This window comes from Rhinoderma darwinii, chromosome 1, assembly GCF_050947455.1.
Source record: "Rhinoderma darwinii isolate aRhiDar2 chromosome 1, aRhiDar2.hap1, whole genome shotgun sequence".
Classification (NCBI taxonomy): domain Eukaryota; kingdom Metazoa; phylum Chordata; class Amphibia; order Anura; family Rhinodermatidae; genus Rhinoderma; species Rhinoderma darwinii.
Genome location: NC_134687.1, coordinates 9,919,498 through 9,938,224, shown reverse-complemented (window position 1 = coordinate 9,938,224; position 18,727 = coordinate 9,919,498). Strand labels below are relative to the sequence as shown.

The following is an 18,727-nucleotide window of genomic DNA, read 5'->3' as shown; positions in this document are numbered from 1 at the left end:
TGCCCAGTAATATTATATAATGACCAGGTGGAGAGGTGCCCAGTAATATTATATAATGACCAGGTGGAGAGGTGCCCAGTAATATTATATAATGACCAGGTGGAGAGGTGCCCAGTAATATTATATAATGACCAGGTGGAGAGGTGCCCAGTAATATTATATAATGACCAGGTGGAGAGGTGCCCAGTAATATTATATAATGACCAGGTGGAGAGGTGCCCAGTAATATTATATAATGACCAGGTGGAGAGGTGCCCAGTAATATTATATAATGACCAGGTGGAGAGGTGCCCAGTAATATTATATAATGACCAGGTGGAGAGGTGCCCAGTAATATTATATAATGACCAGGTGGAGAGGTGCCCAGTAATATTATATAATGACCAGGTGGAGAGGTGCCCAGTAATATTATATAATGACCAGGTGGAGAGGTGCCCAGTAATATTATATAATGACCAGGTGGAGAGGTGCCCAGTAATATTATATAATGACCAGGTGGAGAGGTGCCCAGTAATATTATATAATGACCAGGTGGAGAGGTGCCCAGTAATATTATATAATGACCAGGTGGAGAGGTGCCCAGTAATATTATATAATGACCAGGTGGAGAGGTGCCCAGTAATATTATATAATGACCAGGTCGGGAGGTGCCCAGTAATATTATATAATGACCAGGTGGGGAGGTGCCCAGTAATATTATATAATGACCAGGTGGAGAGGTGCCCAGTAATATTATATAATGACCAGGTGGAGAGGTGCCCAGTAATATTATATAATGACCAGGTGGAGAGGTGCCCAGTAATATTATATAATGACCAGGTGGAGAGGTGCCCAGTAATATTATATAATGACCAGGTGGAGAGGTGCCCAGTAATATTATATAATGACCAGGTGGGGGGGTGCCCAGTAATATATAATGACCAGGTGGAGAGGTGCCCAGTAATATTATATAATGACCAGGTGGAGAGGTGCCCAGTAATATTATATAATGACCAGGTGGAGAGGTGCCCAGTAATATTATATAATGACCAGGTGGAGAGGTGCCCAGTAATATTATATAATGACCAGGTGGAGAGGTGCCCAGTAATATTATATAATGACCAGGTGGGGGGGTGCCCAGTAATATTATATAATGACCAGGTGGAGAGGTGCCCAGTAATATTATATAATGACCAGGTGGAGAGGTGCCCAGTAATATTATATAATGACCAGGTGGAGAGGTGCCCAGTAATATTATATAATGACCAGGTGGAGCGGTGCCCAGTAATATTATATAATGACCAGGTGGAGAGGTTCCCAGTAATATTATATAATGACCAGGTGGAGAGGTGCCCAGTAATATTATATAATGACCAGGTGGAGAGGTGCCCAGTAATATTATATAATGACCAGGTGGAGAGGTTCCCAGTAATATATAATGACCAGGCAGGAGAGGATTTGATCTCATGGCTTGGCGTTGTTCTCTGTGATCTGGCGTCGGCTTGTTTCCCTGGTGTGCAGGTATGCGGGGGTGGGGGGGGGGGGAGTGGAGGGCATGTCCAGGCTCACTAATCTCCACTAGACAGGGCACTAGAAGGGAGGAGGTCGCTGACCTTTGGGCTTCCTTTGTGATATTGACACTTTGGAGCCTCCACCTCTCCCCTCCGGAGGTAACGCCGCTCATCCTCCTGACCCTACAGGTGGCTGCTGACAGAGAATGTAACAGTCAGCAGAGACCCCCCGAACTCCGATGCCACGCGTGTCAGGGGCCCAACATGATGTGACGTGTCTGTATTATCTGCAGGCCGTCCTCCCTGCCCCCGACATCTCGCCCGTGGTACCCATCAGTCTGGAGATCATGTGTGGCGGGGAGCCGCGGATGTGTGGCGGGGAGCCACGGGGTTCTCCTCCTCCTCCTCCTCCTCCTCATCATCCTCCTCCTCTTCCTTCTCCTCACTCCTCTCTTTTTATCAGTTTGCTATAATCCTCCCGTTTGGCAGCGTTTTATAGAAGGTTTACTGGAAATGTATAATAAAAAGCTCTGCAACTTTCTGATATACTTTGTATTTTAATTCCTCACCATTTTCAAGTCCTCTGCTTGCTGGCAGTGAATGCAAACACTTAGAGGCTGAAACCGTGTCCTTATCTTAACACAAAGGCAGAACTCGTTACAATTGAGAGATGTGGTGCACTGTAACGAGTCCTGCAGCTCTGCGAGCCTGGCTAGTTTTAAAACCTTGCGAGTTGACCACTGGGCGCTCTGATGTCAATTGTATCTTTTTTTTTTTTTGCGAATGAAGAAAATGAGAAGAAATAGGATGTTCCGTTGACCTTGGTCTTCAGTCTTATTCTGCTCTCGCCGCCTCGTAGATCACAATACGGCAGCCTCCGCTCGTGATCCGGGGGGATCCGGTCACCTCATGATGCGGAATACGCTGTTATATATGTATATGCACCCCTGTATACCCCGTGTACCCCCATCCTGAGTCTCTCCTGTTATTTCAGCTCCACTGAAGTGGACGACATGATCAGAAAGTCCACAAACCTCCTGCTGACCCGCACCCTGAGCAACTGCCTGCAGAACATCATCAAGAGGAAGAACGCGGGGCTCACCGAGGTAAGAGGGACCGTCCCCCGCTTATGTGCCGGGACCCCTCTTCTCCGGGGGGTCCCCGGCTCCTCAGCTCTACTGAATCTGCAGCTTTCCGCCAGGTCTTTCTCGCTCATTGCAGCGACTTGTCTCTTTCCGATGTTCCCGGAGACGTCGTCTTGTTCCTTTAACCCCTTAGTGACCGGCCTATTGTAGGCCTGAATGACCAAGCAATTGTTTTTGTTTTTCCATTGTTACATTAAAGAGCTATAACTTTCTTTTTATTTTTTCATAGACATGGCTGTATAAGGACTTTTTTTTTTGCGTGATTAGTTGTATTTTTTAATGGCACCATTTTGGGGGTACATATCCTTTTTTGATCAACTTTTATTAACTTTTTTTTGGGGGGGGGGGGATAGAAAAAACCACAGCAGTTCTGCCATTGTTCTATGCGTTATAATTTACGCTGTTCATAGTTCAGCGTAAATAACACGTTACCCTAATTCTATGGGTCGGTACGATTACGGCGATATCACATGTGTGGAGGTTTTTTATGTTTTACGAGTTTTGCACAATAAAAACACTTTTGAACTAAAATTATTTGTTTTTGCCTCGTCTTTCCAGGAGGCGTAACTTTTTATTTTTCCATCAATGTAGTGATATGAGGGCTTGTTTTTTGCAGGACGAGACGTAGTTTTTTGGGGGTTTATGGGATTTATTGATTCACTTTTGTTACTTTTTCGGGGGGGCAATAGAAAAAAATAGCAATTTTGCCATCGTTTCTTTGCGGTTTTTATTTTTACGGCGTTCACCATGTGGTTTAAATGACATGTTAACTGTGTTTTTTTTTTTTTTTTTTAAATGTCACAAAATAAAACCACCTTTTAATAGAAAAAATTTTTTTTTTTTTATTCTTTATTAATCATTTTTATTTAACATTTATTACATATTTTTTTGATCTTTAGTTCGCAGATATATTGCTTTGGTATACTTAGTATAGTGTAAAACTGACAGGCAATCTATTAGGACGTGCCTCTGCCCTGGCTATATACCGAACAGGCATATAGCCAGGGCAGGCCTGAGGGCCTTTGTTAGGCCCCCGGCTGCCATGACACCCCATCGGAGACCAGCGATTGCATTTTCAGGCCGCCGATGAGTGAGAGAGGCAGCCCCCTCTGTAAACTACTTAAACGCTGCGGTCGCTATTGACCACAGCATTTAAGGGGTTAAACGGCCAAGATCAAAGTAAGTCATCCGACAGCCCAGCACCCGCTCCAGCCTGCGGGACACCCGTGCAGGACTTAGACGAGGCTGCCGTGAAAAGGCGGCGGCCTAGCTTAAGGCTCCTTAGTGACCTCCGTGAAAAAGCGTATTTGGGGTCACTAAGGGGTTAAACTATAATACTCTACGATGAGCCTGAGCCAAGGTCGCGTGTATGTCGGCAATCGCTGCATGTGCGACCAGTATCTCCTGCCAGGACCATATTGCCCAAACATAGTTGCACCCGCTGCTTATCATGGTGCCCGCCACCCTAATAATACCAGTGACCGCAGATCCACCAGTCTAAATAAATCTGCCGCAGTGCACACTGGGTAGTGGACATGTGATATGAGCCGATTCTTGCCCCGTCATTGGAGAACCCCCCCCTCCAGATCCCGCAGACAAAACCCCATTATAAAAGCCGTCATGTGAGGTCTGCGTGCGCGCCAACTGTTTACTCTGCGGGCAGACGGCCGCCTACACACCCCGGTCCGGCATTGAGGAGCGTGCGCTGGTTGAACGCTCGGCAGCAGCTGCGAAATGCGTTACATATACAGACACCGGCTGTGTTTTCTCTGCCGCATGTCATCCACGTAGCCGGTTAGGCAGCTCTTCCCATGAAAGGGCGCAGGAACAATACGATGGGTAATTACACGAGACGAGGCAGCGGGCGACACTGAGAATGAAGTCGATCACATGACAATCCTCAGAGCTCGCACCCGGCATCCTCCAGACTCCCAGCGATCACTTCTCATGATTTATGGCTTAACTTTCCCTTCTGTATTGTTGTCAGCTCCATTATCAACGTTGAGTACAAATACTATAGGTTTTGTGTTCTACTCCAGCCACACCCAAAGCTGCATTCACAATTCTGCTGCTTTGTTAGCTACTAGGTTACAAGACTTCACATATCCTTCCTCCCTCCTGCTAGTTTGTTGTATACACGGAGCCCGCTCTGCTGTGCAGTTTTTTTTGGGAGATGTGGTGTATACACCAGGCACGGTACAATAGATTGATTTGGGGGACGAAATTCCTCGTACAGCGCCCCGTACCAGAGCGCAGTGCATTATGGGAGCTGAGCTGTGTTGGGATGTGTCTGTAAGCTCAGTGCTAACTAATTCTCAGCCGGCAGGATTATGAATGCAGCTCTGGATGTGACTGGAGTAATCATTATAATTACGATGTACAGCAGCTTATGTCCTGCTTATATTGTATATAGAGTGTGATGATAAATCCAGAAGTGCTGCAGGAGTCGTTGCTGGCACGGTTCTCTTTGTGGTGTAGGTATGTAAATCATGGTGGAGAGGTCGGAGTGGGCTGTCACGCGTGCTGTCTAGGCTTTTAGCCTGGTCTTGTGCGCTCTCGTCCGTGTGTGGTGTTAGTGGGCACATTGCTGGTTGGTATAACGTGACAACGTCCCCGTCATTCACCCCGGAGCTGCACCCGCCGTACACTGATCGCTGCCGGCAGTCTTATACATTAGGGGCGGAGCTTCAGGTTTTGTACCGCGCCGACTCTCCGATAACGAGGATGTGATAATGATTTCTGTAAGGCCCCATGCACACGACCGAAAAATCACCCGTAATTACGGGTAGAAGGGGTGAAATCCGTAGCAAAATGCGCATAACACGTGTGGATTTAGCGGTTAAAATGCGGCGGCAAAGCTGCGGACGCGCTGCAGAAAATCCGCAACAAATCCACGAAATGTCTGGGTACCCTAAAGCGACATGCACACGTTGCGTATTTTGCTGCAGAAGCATCGCAGTGAAACCGCAAGAAATTCACAGGAAAAAAACGCGCCTGAAGGTGTGTTTTTTTGTTTTTTTTTCTACTGTTTTTGGTGCGGTTTTTACGTTTTGCTTAGTAAATCGCAGCGTTTTCATGCTGCAGGTTTTGCCGCGTATTTCTGTAGATCTACGGGGATAGAATTCTCATGCGGAATCGTGGACTAAACTGACATGCCGCGGTTTTGAAAATATGCACCGCGGGTTAATTTACGTCCCGAAAAATACCGCAGTGTGGACTTGAGATTACATGGAATCTCATGGACTATGCTGGTACTGTATTACACAAATATGCACAGCAAAACCGCACGTAATACGCATCGTGTGCATTGACTCTAAGGGCCTGTTCACAGAGTTGTTTTTTTGGTTTTTTTTGCCGCAGAAACCGTGGTAAAAAGTGTCCGAAATTTCCTCCCATTAATTTCAATGGGAGGTGGAGGTGTTTTTTTTTTTCCCCACGAGCGGAAAAATCACTCGCGGGAAAAAGAAGGGACATGCCTTATCTTGAGGCGTTTTCCGCCTCAAAAACCCCATTGAAATCAATTATGGACGGAAAGAGACGCCGCGAGTGGCCGCTGTGGTTTGTGACGCATTTTATGGCAAAAAACACTTGCGGTTTTTTCCTTTGCCTGGTGAAGAAAGAGGGAAAGAAATGCAGCAACAATATAGGTGCAAAACCACTTTAAAAAAAAACGGGACATGATTTTTACAGGCAGAATTTTCTGCCTGCAAAGAAACTCCGTGTGAACAGGGCTAAGGCTTCCCACGCTGCAGATTTTGCATTAGTTTTGTAAGTCAAAACTATAATTGTTTCCAGAAGAACAGACTTTTTAAGGCCTAACTTTATATACATCATCTTCTTTTTTGGTTGCGTTCCTGGTTTTGGTTTTATAGACTAGTTCAAATCTGTACTGTGTGAACAAGGCCTAATACTCACAGCTGAGGTGTGGTTACAATTGTATCCAGTCTAGACAATCCTCTGTGAGCCTACACACTAAAAGCATTACCTGCACTGATACATTGTAACGACTAGGCCAGAAAGGCTTTCCAATCTCTGAGTTTAAACAAGAATGATTCCATTCACTGGCAGTTAGCAGAGATCTTTAAATTGTTAACAAATTCAAACCGGAAATCGATACAACAGATGCAGGACTTCATTAGAGGATGATTACACTGTGTAACGTAGCGGTCGTATGGCCGGAGGTGGAGCACGGTTGTTATTATCTGACCATTCCTGGAGCTATTAACCCCTTGTACACAGTCTGAGCAGACACTGTCTTTATTTCTACAGCTCGTACAGATAATCATCAATACCAGTCACCTGGAGATCTCCTGCAAGTACCTGGAGGAGTTCATCACCAATATCACCAACGTCCTCCCTGACACCGTCCACACCACCAAGTTATACGGTCTGACTACGTTTAAGGTGAGGACCGGCGCTCATGGCCGACTGCTGCGACGTCACATTTATAGGACTGTGGACGTGTCTAATAACCCAGGAGCAGTGAACAGAACAGTCATTGTATTTCCTCCTCTAACCATAATGACCCTGTCTCCAGTATCCCTAATAATGATGTCCCTGGTATCTAGTGGATGTACATCCTGATGTCTGGTGTTTATATCCCTTGTCTCTAGTGGATGTATATCCTGATGTCCGGTGTGTATATCCCTGGTCTCTAGTGGATGTATATCCTGATGTCCGGTGTGTATATCCCTGGTCTCTAGTGGATGTATATCCTGATGTCCGGTGTTTATATCCCTGGTCTCTAGTGGATGTACATCCTGATGTCCGGTGTTTATATCCCTGGTCTCTAGTGGATGTATATCCTGATGTCAGGTGTTTATATCCCTGGTCTCTAGTGGATGTATATCCTGATGTCTGGTGTTTATATCCCTGGTCTCTAGTGGATGTATATCCTGATGTCCGGTGTTTATATCCCTGGTCTCTAGTGGATGTACATCCTGATGTCCGGTGTTTATATCCCTGCTCTCTAGTGGATGTATATCCTGATGTCCGGTGGATGTATATCCTGATGTCCGGTGTTTATATCCCTGGTCTCTAGTGGATGTATATCCTGATGTCCGGTGTTTATATCCCTGGTCTCTAGTGGATATATATCTTGATGTCCGGTGTTTATATCCCTGGTCTCTAGTGGATGTATATCCTGATGTCCGGTGTTTATATCCCTGGTCTCTAGTGGATGTATATCCTGATGTCCGGTGTGTATATCCCTGGTCTCTAGTGGATGTATATCCTGATGTCCGGTGTGTATATCCCTGGTCTCTAGTGGATTTATATCCTGATGTCCGGTATTTATATCCCTGGTCTCTAGTGGATGTATATCCTGATGTCCGGTGTTTATATCCCTGGTCTCTAGTGGATATATATCTTGATGTCCGGTGTGTATATCCCTGGTCTCTAGTGGATGTATATCCTGATGTCCGGTGTTTATATCCCTGGTCTCTAGTGGATGTATATCCTGATGTCCGGTGTGTATATCCCTGGTCTCTAGTGGATGTATATCCTGATGTCCGGTGTGTATATCCCTGGTCTCTAGTGGATTTATATCCTGATGTCCGGTATTTATATCCCTGGTCTCTAGTGGATGTATATCCTGATGTCCGGTGTTTATATCCCTGGTCTCTAGTGGATGTATATCCTGATGTCCGGTGTTTATATCCCTGGTCTCTAGTGGATGTATATCCTGATGTCCGGTGTGTATATCGCTGGTCTCTAGTGGATGTATATCCTGATGTCCGGTGTTTATATCCCTGGTCTCTAGTGGATATATATCCTGATGTCCGGTGTTTATATCCCTGGTCTCTAGTGGATGTATATCCTGATGTCCGGTGTTTATATCCCTGGTCTCTAGTGGATGTATATCCTGATGTCCGGTGTGTATATCCCTGGTCTCTAGTGGATGTATATCCTGATGTCTGGTGTTTATATCCCTGGTCTCTAGTGGATGTATATCCTGATGTCCGGTGTTTATATCCCTGGTCTCTAGTGGATGTATATCCTGATGTCCGGTGTGTATATCCCTGGTCTCTAGTGGATGTATATCCTGATGTCAGGTGTTTATATCCCTGGTCTCTAGTGGATGTATATCCTGATGTCCGGTGTGTATATCCCTGGTCTCTAGTGGATGTATATCCTGATGTCCGGTGTTTATATCCCTGGTCTCTAGTGGATGTATATCCTGATGTCCGGTGTGTATATCGCTGGTCTCTAGTGGATGTATATCCTGATGTCCGGTGTTTATATCCCTGGTCTCTAGTGGATGTATATCCTGATGTCCGGTGTTTATATCCCTGGTCTCTAGTGGATGTATATCCTGATGTCCGGTGTGTATATCCCTGGTCTCTAGTGGATGTATATCCTGATGTCTGGTGTTTATATCCCTGGTCTCTAGTGGATGTATATCCTGATGTCTGGTGTTTATATCCCTGGTCTCTAGTGGATGTATATCCTGATGTCCGGTGTGTATATCCCTGGTCTCTAGTGGATGTATATCCTGATGTCAGGTGTTTATATCCCTGGTCTCTAGTGGATGTATATCCTGATGTCCGGTGTTTATATCCCTGGTCTCTAGTGGATGTATATCCTGATGTCCGGTGTTTATATCCCTGGTCTCTAGTGGATGTATATCCTGATGTCCGGTGTGTATATCCCTGGTCTCTAGTGGATGTATATCCTGATCTCCGGTGTTTATATCCCTGGTCTCTAGTGGATGTATATCCTGATGTCCGGTGGATGTATATCCTGATGTCCGGTGTTTATATCCCTGGTCTCTAGTGGATGTATATCCTGATGTCCGGTGTTTATATCCCTGGTCTCCAGTGGATGTATATCCTGATGTCCGGTGTTTATATCCCTGGTCTCTAGTGGATGTATATCCTGATGTCAGGTGTTTATATCCCTGGTCTCTAGTGGATGTATATCCTGATGTCTGGTGTTTATATCCCTGGTCTCTAGTGGATGTATATCCTGATGTCCGGTGGATGTATATCCTGATGTCCGGTGTTTATATCCCTGGTCTCTAGTGGATGTATATCCTGATGTCCGGTGTTTATATCCCTGGTCTCTAGTGGATATATATCTTGATGTCCGGTGTTTATATCCCTGGTCTCTAGTGGATGTATATCCTGATGTCCGGTGTTTATATCCCTGGTCTCTAGTGGATGTATATCCTGATGTCCGGTGTGTATATCCCTGGTCTCTAGTGGATGTATATCCTGATGTCCGGTGTTTATATCCCTGGTCTCTAGTGGATGTATATCCTGATGTCCGGTGTTTATATCCCTGGTCTCTAGTGGATGTATATCCTGATGTCCGGTGTTTATATCCCTGGTCTCTAGTGGATGTATATCCTGATGTCCGGTGTGTATATCCCTGGTCTCTAGTGGATGTATATCCTGATCTCCGGTGTTTATATCCCTGGTCTCTAGTGGATGTATATCCTGATGTCCGGTGGATGTATATCCTGATGTCCGGTGTTTATATCCCTGGTCTCTAGTGGATGTATATCCTGATGTCCGGTGTTTATATCCCTGGTCTCCAGTGGATGTATATCCTGATGTCCGGTGTTTATATCCCTGGTCTCTAGTGGATGTATATCCTGATGTCAGGTGTTTATATCCCTGGTCTCTAGTGGATGTATATCCTGATGTCTGGTGTTTATATCCCTGGTCTCTAGTGGATGTATATCCTGATGTCCGGTGGATGTATATCCTGATGTCCGGTGTTTATATCCCTGGTCTCTAGTGGATGTATATCCTGATGTCCGGTGTTTATATCCCTGGTCTCTAGTGGATATATATCTTGATGTCCGGTGTTTATATCCCTGGTCTCTAGTGGATGTATATCCTGATGTCCGGTGTTTATATCCCTGGTCTCTAGTGGATGTATATCCTGATGTCCGGTGTGTATATCCCTGGTCTCTAGTGGATGTATATCCTGATGTCCGGTGTGTATATCCCTGGTCTCTAGTGGATTTATATCCTGATGTCCGGTATTTATATCCCTGGTCTCTAGTGGATGTATATCCTGATGTCCGGTGTTTATATCCCTGGTCTCTAGTGGATATATATCTTGATGTCCGGTGTGTATATCCCTGGTCTCTAGTGGATGTATATCCTGATGTCCGGTGTTTATATCCCTGGTCTCTAGTGGATGTATATCCTGATGTCCGGTGTGTATATCCCTGGTCTCTAGTGGATGTATATCCTGATGTCCGGTGTGTATATCCCTGGTCTCTAGTGGATTTATATCCTGATGTCCGGTATTTATATCCCTGGTCTCTAGTGGATGTATATCCTGATGTCCGGTGTTTATATCCCTGGTCTCTAGTGGATGTATATCCTGATGTCCGGTGTTTATATCCCTGGTCTCTAGTGGATGTATATCCTGATGTCCGGTGTGTATATCGCTGGTCTCTAGTGGATGTATATCCTGATGTCCGGTGTTTATATCCCTGGTCTCTAGTGGATGTATATCCTGATGTCCGGTGTTTATATCCCTGGTCTCTAGTGGATGTATATCCTGATGTCCGGTGTGTATATCCCTGGTCTCTAGTGGATGTATATCCTGATGTCTGGTGTTTATATCCCTGGTCTCTAGTGGATGTATATCCTGATGTCCGGTGTTTATATCCCTGGTCTCTAGTGGATGTATATCCTGATGTCCGGTGTGTATATCCCTGGTCTCTAGTGGATGTATATCCTGATGTCAGGTGTTTATATCCCTGGTCTCTAGTGGATGTATATCCTGATGTCCGGTGTGTATATCCCTGGTCTCTAGTGGATGTATATCCTGATGTCCGGTGTTTATATCCCTGGTCTCTAGTGGATGTATATCCTGATGTCCGGTGTGTATATCGCTGGTCTCTAGTGGATGTATATCCTGATGTCCGGTGTTTATATCCCTGGTCTCTAGTGGATGTATATCCTGATGTCCGGTGTTTATATCCCTGGTCTCTAGTGGATGTATATCCTGATGTCCGGTGTGTATATCCCTGGTCTCTAGTGGATGTATATCCTGATGTCTGGTGTTTATATCCCTGGTCTCTAGTGGATGTATATCCTGATGTCCGGTGTTTATATCCCTGGTCTCTAGTGGATGTATATCCTGATGTCCGGTGTGTATATCCCTGGTCTCTAGTGGATGTATATCCTGATGTCAGGTGTTTATATCCCTGGTCTCTAGTGGATGTATATCCTGATGTCCGGTGTTTATATCCCTGGTCTCTAGTGGATGTATATCCTGATGTCCGGTGTTTATATCCCTGGTCTCTAGTGGATGTATATCCTGATGTCCGGTGTGTATATCCCTGGTCTCTAGTGGATGTATATCCTGATCTCCGGTGTTTATATCCCTGGTCTCTAGTGGATGTATATCCTGATGTCCGGTGGATGTATATCCTGATGTCCGGTGTTTATATCCCTGGTCTCTAGTGGATGTATATCCTGATGTCCGGTGTTTATATCCCTGGTCTCCAGTGGATGTATATCCTGATGTCCGGTGTTTATATCCCTGGTCTCTAGTGGATGTATATCCTGATGTCAGGTGTTTATATCCCTGGTCTCTAGTGGATGTATATCCTGATGTCTGGTGTTTATATCCCTGGTCTCTAGTGGATGTATATCCTGATGTCCGGTGTTTATATCCCTGGTCTCTAGTGGATGTATATCCTGATGTCCGGTGTTTATATCCCTGGTCTCTAGTGGATGTATATCCTGATGTCCGGTGTTTATATCCCTGGTCTCTAGTGGATGTATATCCTGATGTCCGGTGTTTATATCCCTGGTCTCTAGTGGATGTATATCCTGATGTCAGGTGTTTATATCCCTGGTCTCTAGTGGATGTATATCCTGATGTCCGGTGTGTATATCCCTGGTCTCTAGTGGATGTATATCCTGATGTCCGGTGTTTATATCCCTGGTCTCTAGTGGATGTATATCCTGATGTCCGGTGTATGTATTTACTGATGTCCGGTGTTTATATCCCTGGTCTCTAGTGGATGTATATCCTGATGTCCGGTGGATGTATATCCTGATGTCCGGTGTTTATATCCCTGGTCTCTAGTGGATGTATATCCTGATGTCCGGTGTTTATATCCCTGGTCTCTAGTGGATATATATCTTGATGTCCGGTGTTTATATCCCTGGTCTCTAGTGGATGTATATCCTGATGTCCGGTGTTTATATCCCTGGTCTCTAGTGGATGTATATCCTGATGTCCGGTGTGTATATCCCTGGTCTCTAGTGGATGTATATCCTGATGTCCGGTGTGTATATCCCTGGTCTCTAGTGGATTTATATCCTGATGTCCGGTATTTATATCCCTGGTCTCTAGTGGATGTATATCCTGATGTCCGGTGTTTATATCCCTGGTCTCTAGTGGATGTATATCCTGATGTCTGGTGTTTATATCCCTGGTATCTAGTGAATGTATATCCTGATGTCCGGTGTTTATATCCCTGGTCTCTAGTGGATGTATATCCTGATGTCCGGTGTTTATATCCCTGGTCTCTAGTGGATGTATATCCTGATGTCCGGTGTGTATATCGCTGGTCTCTAGTGGATGTATATCCTGATGTCCGGTGTGTATATCCCTGGTCTCTAGTGGATGTATATCCTGATGTCCGGTGTGTATATCCCTGGTCTCTAGTGGATGTATATCCTGATGTCCGGTATTTATATCCCTGGTCTCTAGTGGATGTATATCCTGATGTCCGGTATTTATATCCCTGGTCTCTAGTGGATGTATATCCTGATGTCCGGTGTTTATATCCCTGGTCTCTAGTGGATATATATCCTGATGTCCGGTGTTTATATCCCTGGTCTCTAGTGGATGTATATCCTGATGTCCGGTGTGTATATCCCTGGTCTCTAGTGGATGTATATCCTGAAGTCCGGTGTGTATATCCCTGGTCTCTAGTGGATGTATATCCTGATGTCCGGTGTGTATATCCCTGGTCTCTAGTGGATGTATATCCTGATGTCCGTTGTTTATATCCCTGGTCTCTAGTGGATGTATATCCTGATGTCCGGTGTTTATATCCCTGGTCTCTAGTGGATGTATATCCTGATGTCCGGTGTGTATATCCCTGGTCTCTAGTGGATGTATATACTGATGTCCGGTGTGTATATCCCTGGTCTCTAGTGGATGTATATCCTGATGTCCGGTGTTTATATCCCTGGTCTCTAGTGGATGTATATCCTGATGTCCGGTGTGTATATCCCTGGTCTCTAGTGGATGTATATCCTGATGTCCGGTATTTATATCCCTGGTCTCTAGTGGATGTATATCCTGATGTCAGGTGTTTATATCCCTGGTCTCTAGTGGATGTATATACTGATGTCCGGTGGATGTATATCCTGATGTCCGGTGTGTATATCCCTGGTCTCTAGTGGATGTATATCCTGATGTCCGGTGTTTATATCCCTGGTCTCTAGTGGATGTATATCCTGATGTCCGGTGTGTATATCGCTGGTCTCTAGTGGATGTATATCCTGATGTCCGGTGTGTATATCCCTGGTCTCTAGTGGATGTATATCCTGATGTCCGGTGTGTATATCCCTGGTCTCTAGTGGATGTATATCCTGATGTCCGGTATTTATATCCCTGGTCTCTAGTGGATGTATATCCTGATGTCCGGTGTTTATATCCCTGGTCTCTAGTGGATGTATATCCTGATGTCCGGTGTTTATATCCCTGGTCTCTAGTGGATATATATCCTGATGTCCGGTGTTTATATCCCTGGTCTCTAGTGGATGTATATCCTGATGTCCGGTGTGTATATCCCTGGTCTCTAGTGGATGTATATCCTGAAGTCCGGTGTGTATATCCCTGGTCTCTAGTGGATGTATATCCTGATGTCCGGTGTGTATATCCCTGGTCTCTAGTGGATGTATATCCTGATGTCCGGTGTTTATATCCCTGGTCTCTAGTGGATGTATATCCTGATGTCTGGTGTTTATATCCCTGGTCTCTAGTGGATGTATATCCTGATGTCCGGTGTGTATATCCCTGGTCTCTAGTGGATGTATATACTGATGTCCGGTGTGTATATCCCTGGTCTCTAGTGGATGTATATCCTGATGTCCGGTGTTTATATCCCTGGTCTCTAGTGGATGTATATCCTGATGTCCGGTGTGTATATCCCTGGTCTCTAGTGGATGTATATCCTGATGTCCGGTGGATGTATATCCTGATGTCCGGTGTTTATATCCCTGGTCTCTAGTGGATGTATATCCTGATGTCAGGTGTTTATATCCCTGGTCTCTAGTGGATGTATATCCTGATGTCCGGTGTTTATATCCCTGGTCTCTAGTGGATGTATATCCTGATGTCCGCTGTTTATATCCCTGGTCTCTAGTGGATGTATATCCTGATGTCCGCTGTTTATATCCCTGGTCTCTAGTGGATGTATATCCTGATGTCCGGTGTGTATGTCCCTGGTCTCTAGTGAATGTATATCCTGATGTCCGGTGTGTATATCCCTGGTCTCTAGTGGATGTATATCCTGATGTCCGGTGTTTATATCCCTGGTCTCTAGTGGATGTATATCCTGATGTCCGCTGTTTATATCCCTGGTCTCTAGTGGATGTATATCCTGATGTCAGGTGTGTATATCCCTGGTCTCTAGTGGATGTATATCCTGATGTCCGCTGTTTATATCCCTGGTCTCTAGTGGATGTATATCCTGATGTCCGGTGTTTATATCCCTGGTCTCTAGTGGATGTATATCCTGATGTCCGGTGTGTATATCCCTGGTCTCTAGTGGATGTATATCCTGATGTCCGGTGTGTATATCCCTGGTCTCTAGTGGATGTACATCCTGATGTCTGGTGTTTATATCTGTGGTCTCTAGTGGATGTATATCCTGATGTCCGGTGTGTATATCCCTGGTCTCTAGTGGATGTTTATCCTGATGTCCGGTGTTTATATCCCTGCTCTCTAGTGGATGTATATCCTGATGTCCGGTGTTTATATCACTGGTCTCTAGTGGATGTATATCCTGATGTCAGGTGTTTATATCCCTGGTCTCTAGTGGATGTATATTAATCCTTCTGTCCGGTATTTATATCCCTGGTAGTATATTCTCTATTAGTTTGTGAAAATTATCACTGGTGTCAAGTGGGTCAGTAATATCATTCCTGGTGGTCGAGTGAGTTAAAGGGTAACTAAACTTTCAAAAAACTTCTGACGTCATAGTTTTGATTGGTAGAGGTCTGAGCACGGAGACCCCACTGATTTACTAAAACAAAGTGGCAGAAGTGCTCGGGTGACTGTTGAGCTGCTTGGTTTCTAATCGACTTTTCTTAGAATGCCGATTAGAAGCGAAGCAACTTAGTGCTCACCCGAGCACTTCTGCCGCTTCGTTTTAGCGATCGGTGGGGGTCTCCGTGCTCAGATCTCCACCGATCAAAACTTCTGACATGTAACTAATTTTTTGGACAGTTTAGTTACCCTTTAATAATTTTGCCTGTCATATCATGGGTTTGATCATATTATCCGTAGATGGCTAAATGTAATAATGATGTCCCTGGTGTCTAGTGGAAGTATAATAATATCCCTGGTGTCTAGTGGAAGTATAATAATATCCCTGGTGTCTAGTGGAAGTATAATAATATCCCTGATGTCTAGTGGAAGTCTAATAATAATCCTGCTGTCTAGTGGAAGTATAATAATATCCCTGATGTCTAGTGGAAGTCTAATAATAATCCTGGTGTCTAGTGGAAGTATAATAATATCCCTGGTGTCTAGTGGAAGTATAATAATATCCCTGGTGTCTAGTGGAAGTATAATAATATCCCTGGTGCCTAGTGGAAGTATAATAATATCCCTGTTGTCTAGTGGAAGTATAATAATATCCCTGGTGTCTAGTGGAAGTATAATAATATCCCTGGTGTCTAGTGGAAGTATAATAATATCCCTGGTGTCTAGTGGAAGTATAATAATATCCCTGGTGTCTAGTGGAAGTATAATAATATCCCTGGTGTCTAGTGGAAGTATAATAATATCCCTGGTGTCTAGCATGTCAATAATAATATCCCCAGAGGCTTAATAGATCAAATAATTATATTCCTGATCTCTGGCGGATGTAAAATATTTCTACTATCCATAAGGTCGATGATGATATGGTTATTAATAATCCCACTAGACACCAGGGATCTCATCTACTACTACTTTTATATTATATCTATATCTGCTTTAATACAATCCAAAACAAGTGATTGCATAATCCACACTAACCAGATAGGTAGAAACGGAGACATATGAATGCTTAAAAGGGCATTCCCAACTCTGACGTTTATGGCATATCCACCGGATATGCTATAAATGTCTAATAGGTGCGGATCACACACCCGGTATCTGCATCTTTAGAATGGAGGTCGTGGACACTCGAATGCTCGCACCTATCAGATGTTTATGGATATGCCATAAATATCTGAGTTGGGGATACCCCTTTAAAAGTATGTTTGTATACCGGATCCATTTGTGTCCGACATGAGAAGAGTCCTGATTGTATTCTCCTACTTGTCGTGTGTGTCTCACTTCAGGATGGCAGACAGGCCGCAGAAGAGGAAATCTACACCAATCTGAACCAGAAAATCGACCAGTTCTTGCAGCTGGCGGACTATGACTGGATGACAGCAGAGTCCGCGGAGCAGGCCAGCGACTATCTCCTAGATCTTGTGGCCTTCCTGAACAGCACGTTTGCAGTCTTCACCCATCTTCCTGTAAGTAGCTCTCCTGCCCGCAGTATATGTTACAGAATCCGCAAAATCTCTAGAGCGCAGCTTCACACAAAGCTCCGGCAATTGCTGATATGAATCATTTGTGTGTCATGTGCACCTCTTGATTTAATACCATACCGGTGTGTTTATCACTGTGGTTTTTGTCCTCCAATAGACTTAGGGGTCCTTTTACACCGGCCCATATTGGCCGTAAGGACTAGCGCCGATCAACAAAACAGCTCATTGATCGGCGCTCGTTTGCGCCTTTCACAAGGAGCTATGTATGGGGACGAGCGCTCGTTACTACGAACGCTCGTCCCCAGCTATTACCATCATGTTGGCAGTGCGTCTCCCTGTTTACACACCAAGATGTGCTGCCGGCAACCATTAATATTTGTCTGCTGCATAAATTATGCGAACAGCCGATAAACGAGCATTCAGATGAACACTTGTTTGCCCGATCATTGTGGAGTAAAAAGTTATTTTAAAGGGAAGCTCCAGTCACTCTGATTTGGACATTACTAGTGCAGTAATCTATCCTAGGCTCCACTATAATACTGCCCCTATATACAAGAATATAACTACTATAATACTGCCCCTATATACAAGAATATAACTAATATAATACTGCTCCTATATACAAGAATATAACTACTATAATACTGCCCCCTATATACAAGAATATAACTACTATAATACTGCCCCCTATATACAAGAATATAACTACTATAATACTGCCCCTATATACAAGAATATAACTGCTATAATACTGCCCCTATATACAAGAATATAACTACTATAATACTGCCCCTATATACAAGAATATAACTACTATAATACTGCCCCTATATACAAGAATATAACTGCTATAATACTGCTCCTATATACAAGAATATAACTACTATAATACTGCTCCTATATACAAGAATATAACTACTATAATACTGCCCCCTATATACAAGAATATAACTACTATAATACTGCCCCTATATACAAGAATGTAACTACTATAATACTGCTCCTATATACAAGAATATAACTACTATAATACTGCCCCCTATATACAAGAATATAACTACTATAATACTGCTCCTATATACAAGAATATAACTACTATAATACTGCTCCTATATACAAGAATATAACTACTATAATACTGCTCCTATATACAAGAATATAACTACTATAATACTGCTCCTATATACAAGAATATAACTACTATAATACTGCTCCCATATACAAGAATATAACTACTATGATACTGCCCCCTATATACAAGAATATGACTACTATAATACTGCACCTATATACTAGAATATAACTACTATAATACTGCTCCCTATATACAAGAATATAACTACTATAATAC

General features: G+C 44.0%; 1 protein-coding gene across 1 annotated transcript in view; it reads left to right on the top strand.

The window, feature by feature from the left end:
* Positions 1–18,727, top strand: part of EXOC6B (exocyst complex component 6B) — a 319,935-nt gene that overhangs the window by 149,462 nt on the left and 151,746 nt on the right. Inside the window, exons 16-18 of the mRNA XM_075855644.1 lie at positions 2,485–2,596; positions 6,905–7,039; positions 17,182–17,361. Coding sequence (XP_075711759.1) covers positions 2,485–2,596; positions 6,905–7,039; positions 17,182–17,361 — 427 coding nt within the window. The remainder of the gene's footprint in view (positions 1–2,484; positions 2,597–6,904; positions 7,040–17,181; positions 17,362–18,727) is intronic.